Source organism: Enoplosus armatus, chromosome 4 (assembly GCF_043641665.1).
Source record: "Enoplosus armatus isolate fEnoArm2 chromosome 4, fEnoArm2.hap1, whole genome shotgun sequence".
Taxonomy (NCBI): domain Eukaryota; kingdom Metazoa; phylum Chordata; class Actinopteri; order Centrarchiformes; family Enoplosidae; genus Enoplosus; species Enoplosus armatus.
This window is the reverse complement of record NC_092183.1, coordinates 807957-812540: the sequence shown is the minus strand read 5'-3', so window position 1 is coordinate 812540 and position 4584 is coordinate 807957. Positions and strand designations below refer to the sequence as shown.

Below are 4584 nucleotides of genomic sequence, written 5' to 3'. Positions count from 1 at the left end.
CACGACCACAGTACGTGAGGATACGGGACTGTGAGTCCGATATGGTTATCTGCAACACGGGGGCCCCACAGGGGACGGTCCTGGCTCCCTTCGTCTTCACCCTCTACACTGCAGACTTCACACATAACTCTGCCAGCTGCTACCTGCAGAACTTCTCTGATGACTCTGCGACTGTCGGCCTCATCACAGATGGGGACGACAGGGAACACAGAGAACTGACACAGGACTTTGAGGACTGGTGCCCGCAGAACCGCCTCCACATCAACATGGGTAAAACCAAAGAGATGGTGGTGGACTTCTGCCGCAAACGCACCCCTCCCCCACACCAGTGAACATCCAGGGAATGGACATCGAGATGGTGAAATCTTACAAGTACCTGGGTGTTCACCTGAACAATAAACTGGACTGGACTGACAACACAACTGCACTGTACAAGAAGGGCCAGAGCAGACTCTACCTGCTCAGGAGACTCAGGTCTTTTGGAGTGCAGGGGGCACTCCTGAAGACCTTCTTTGACTCGGGGTGGCATCAGCCATCTTTTATGGAGTGGTCTGCCGGAGCAGCAGAATCTAAGCTGCCGACGGGAAGAAACTGGACAGACTGATTAAGAAGGCCAGGTCTGTTCTGGGACGCCCCCCCCCTGGACTCAGCGGAGGTGGTGGGAGAAAGGCAGATGATGGCTAAGCTATCATCCCTGAGGGAGAACATGTCCCACCCCATGCAGGACACCCTGGCAGCACTGGGCAGCTCCTTCAGGGACAGGGACTTCACCCGCACTGTGTGAAGGAGAGACACTGCAGGTCTTTCCTCCCAGCTGCTGTCAGGCTCTACAATCAGACCTGCTCCCAGTGGACCTGCTCCCAGTGGACCTGCTCCCAGTAGACCTGCTCCCAGTAGACCTGCTCCCAGTAGACCTGCTCCCAGTGGACCTGCTCCCAGTAGACCACACACACCGGAATGGACAATCCACATATCTCTGAATGTTTCAATGGTGCAATACCCACACCTCTATGTGCAACACAGTACAATCCCTTTACCTTCATTTCTTTCTTCTGTAAATTTGTAAATTTGTAAACTACAGTTGTTGTTCTTTTTTATAACAGTCTTTATTGTTTTTATTTATTATATCTTGATTTTCTACTATCCTGTATGCTGCTGGAACAATGCACATTTCCTCGCAGACAAACAGGAGGACTTCAGAGGTCAAAGGTCAAACACCTTCTGTCTCAGGAGGTCAGTCTGTCCCACTACAGGATCAGAGCGTAGTTATATACACAGTACATGTGTGTGTGTGTGTGTGTGTGTGTGTGTGTGTGTGTGTGTGTGTCCTACCAGCTGACTCTTGGCGTGTAGCTCTTGCTCCAGCAGTGTGTGTGTGTGCCGTTGTGTTTCTGTCTGAGCTGTCAGTGTTTGGTTTGTCTCCTCCTGCTGGTTGAGTAGAGTCACTGCGGCCTGCTGCTCCCTCCGCAGCCTGCTCAGCTCTGATTGGCTGCGGTCCACCTCCCGCTGCAGACGCTCCAGCTCCTCTGATCACAAACAACAACAGTGTGAGATCAATCTGCTGTCCTGTTGTGTCCTCGTGGGTTTGTCTGATATGAAATGACGTACCGGTGTCGAAGCGTTGGTGGGCGTGTCCTCTCTCCTCCTGGGTGATTGGCAGGTCGTTCAGCCTGTCCAGAGTCCTGATGTGGTAGAGCAGGAAGAGGCGGGAGTGCTTCAGTGAGGAGGCGGGGTTTTCTGAAACAGAAAGCTCTGATAGGCTGCTCAGAGAACGCAGTCTGGACACCTCGTACAGCTGCAAGCACACACACACACACACACACACACACACACACACACACACACTGATCATTTCTGATCATCAACTAATCATCTAAGTCATTTATCAAGCAAAATTACAAACCAGTAACCAACCATTCTCTGGTTGTAGTTTCTCCAATATGTGAGAGTTTCTGTTTTTGTCTCTTCATGTTTTCAACTGTTGGTCGGACAAAACAAAACATCTGAAGACGTCAGACTAGGACTTTTTATAAGCAGAGACTCTCTGTATTGCCTGAAATAAAACATCAGAATAAATGATTACAGTTTTATGAAACACAATATTATGTGTGAGTCTTATTGAGCGAGCAGTGGGACTACATCACACAGATGAGGCCACATATTTAATGATAGTAACTACAGTGACCAGATGAGAGCGAGACGATCTGTCTAATTCAGCTCAGCAGCAGTCTGATCGCTCACATCACAGGGAATAATCAGAGCAGTGCGGCACGATGACAGGAAGCAAAAAACCCTCTGAGTCACAGTCAGGACACACACACACACACACACACACACACACAGCCGGTACTCACAGATGTGATGAGGTTGTGTTGCAGGTGGAGCGTGTGCAGTGAGTGCAGCTTCTTCCCCAGCCACACGGGAACATGGTCGATCCTGTTGTAGGACAAGTTCAGATGCTGCAGACTGGACAAGAGCTCCAGTCCCTCAATCCTCCTACAAACACACACACACACACACACACACACACACACACAGAAGCCAAAGTTACACACCCTCTGACGACCATGAATGTCTGAACCAAGCTTCATGACAATCCATCTGATAGTTGAGATCAAATGTCGAATGTGTCAAACATTATCAGGCCGTATCGTGCTTTACCTACATAACCACTTCTGTGCGTGCGTGTGTGTGTGTGTGTGTGTGTATCTGTGTGTATGCATGTGTGTATATCTGTGTGTATGCATGTGTGTGTGTGTGTGTGTGTGTGTGTGTGTGTGTATGTGTGTGTGTGCGTGAGTCTCACTGGATGTTGTTGTGGGCCAGCTGCAGCTCTCTCAGCTGTGTCAGAGCGTTCAGTCTCTCCATCCTCTGGATCAAGTTGTGGTTCAAGTTTAAAACCTGCAGACGCTGACAGCCATGGAGGTTCTCTATGAACTGAGACAGACACACACCCTGATAAAACGCCACAGGAAGTAATAATAGCACTAGTAATAACAGTGGTACAAGCAGTACTAGCAGTAGCAGTATTAGTATTGTCACTAAAAGCAGAAGCAACAGTAACAGCTGAGTACTTGCAGTATCAGTCTGTTCTGACCTTGATATGTTTGTTTCCAGTTGAGGACGACAGATTCAGGGAACGAACCAGAGCCAGAGACTGACAACCAGTCAGCTTCAACAGCAGCTTCTCTGTTATGTACCTGACACCTGACAGGAAGGGGAGTGATTATAAAGCAGAGTCATAATGTGAGTCATGTGGTATCAAACTATTGTGTACAGGTTGCCTCCTCCACCTCCTCTGTTCTCCTGGGAGTCTGCACCTCCTCCTGTCCCCCTCTGCTCCTCCATCTCTGGAGACAGCTGGACCGGATGAAGACAGGACATTCAAGAGGAAGAAAAGTAAAGAAAGGTTAGACAATAATACAGAGAGAGACAGGTGGCGAGACAGCTGATATGTATAGAGAGGATGGTGAGACAGGTGGGCAGACAGACATGTGTGACGCAGCCATGTTTGTGATGCCTAACCATAATCTAATCTGCATGGAGAGCTGAAGTGTTCAATATCATTCAAATAAATAAGACATTATGAAATAGATACTCATGTGAATAAATATAGACAAAATATGTCAATTAAACACTCCTCATAGACAAAGACTGTGATGAAAAGTGTCATTAGGAACTCAAATGGAAAGCAGAGGTTTGATTTTGGAAGCTGACATCTTGAAAAACAACCTGCTGAAATGAAACATACATCAACAAGAACGAGGCCGTGCTTTATTACATATGTTTCATTGCATTTTGTATTCTGTATTTATTCATACGATTATTTAGTTTATTACTGATATTTTTCAACTTTTCTCTCTTTACTTCTCAAGTCTGAACACGTCATCATCGGGTCACAGAAAACTGAAGACGTTAGCCAGCTGCTAATTAAGACTAGCTAGTTAGCAAACTAAACTAGTCTTAACTAGGAATTAATGTCAATAAACACATAACCAGTAAACCGTCGTACTGGGCAGAATGGGCCGTTACACTCGCATCGACTAACTGACCTAGATGTTGGTAGTTAAACTAGCTAGTTGGTAAAGTGACCAGATAATTAGCTTTAGCATGGTTAGCGTGTCAGTATTTGGTCACCATAGCAACCCGAAGCGCTTTAACTCGCGGTAACTTTAAACTCGGCGAGCTAACCGGTCAGACCACCGGGCTTCTTACGGTCGTCACGTTAAAGTGATGAAGACAAACTGACGGTTATCGGTAACTTTACCTTTGCTAACGTTAGCCAGGTTGGGTTAGTTAATCCTCGGTCTCCATGGAAACCCGCTGATACAAAGAGGGTTACGCTACGTAAAGTTAACTACTTATGTTACCGGGGAAACGTCTTTAACGTGTGTTTGTTTCGCAGCGGCAGAAATATTCAAGTTTCCTTCGGAGCTGTTTCCTGAGAGCTCGAGCTGCAGGTGGATGTTGCCTTCAGGGTCTCCTCATAAGCTCGTTTTATTTCCTTTCAAGTTTCAAAGCTTGTACTTGCGATATCAGGAGATACCTGCTGGTTCTTTGAATAAAGAACTTATATGCCATATC

At 47.0% G+C, this 4584-nt stretch overlaps 1 protein-coding gene across 1 annotated transcript; it reads right to left on the bottom strand.

Moving 5' to 3' along the window:
* Positions 1–528: 528 nt before the first annotated feature.
* Positions 529–3348, bottom strand: LOC139283718 (centriolin-like). The gene is made up of 7 exons (XM_070903743.1): positions 3294–3348; positions 3098–3207; positions 2807–2937; positions 2355–2496; positions 1609–1795; positions 1333–1526; positions 529–750 (listed from the first exon to the last, which is right to left on the bottom strand). The coding sequence occupies exons 1-7, from the start codon at positions 3346–3348 to the stop codon at positions 529–531; spliced, it is 1041 nt and encodes a 346-aa protein (XP_070759844.1).
* Between the last annotated feature and the right edge of the window lie 1236 nt (positions 3349–4584).

Coding starts and splice junctions, on each gene's coding strand:
- LOC139283718 (XM_070903743.1), bottom strand. CDS start 3,348: ATGGAGGAGCAGAGGGGGACAGGAGGAGGTGCAGACTCCCAGGAGAAC. Junction 2,938..3,097: donor CTGGAAACAAACATATCAAG/GTCAGAACAGAC, acceptor TGTCTGTCTCAG/TTCATAGAGAACCTCCATGG. Junction 2,497..2,806: donor CTGGCCCACAACAACATCCA/GTGAGACTCACG, acceptor GTGTGTTTGTAG/GAGGATTGAGGGACTGGAGC.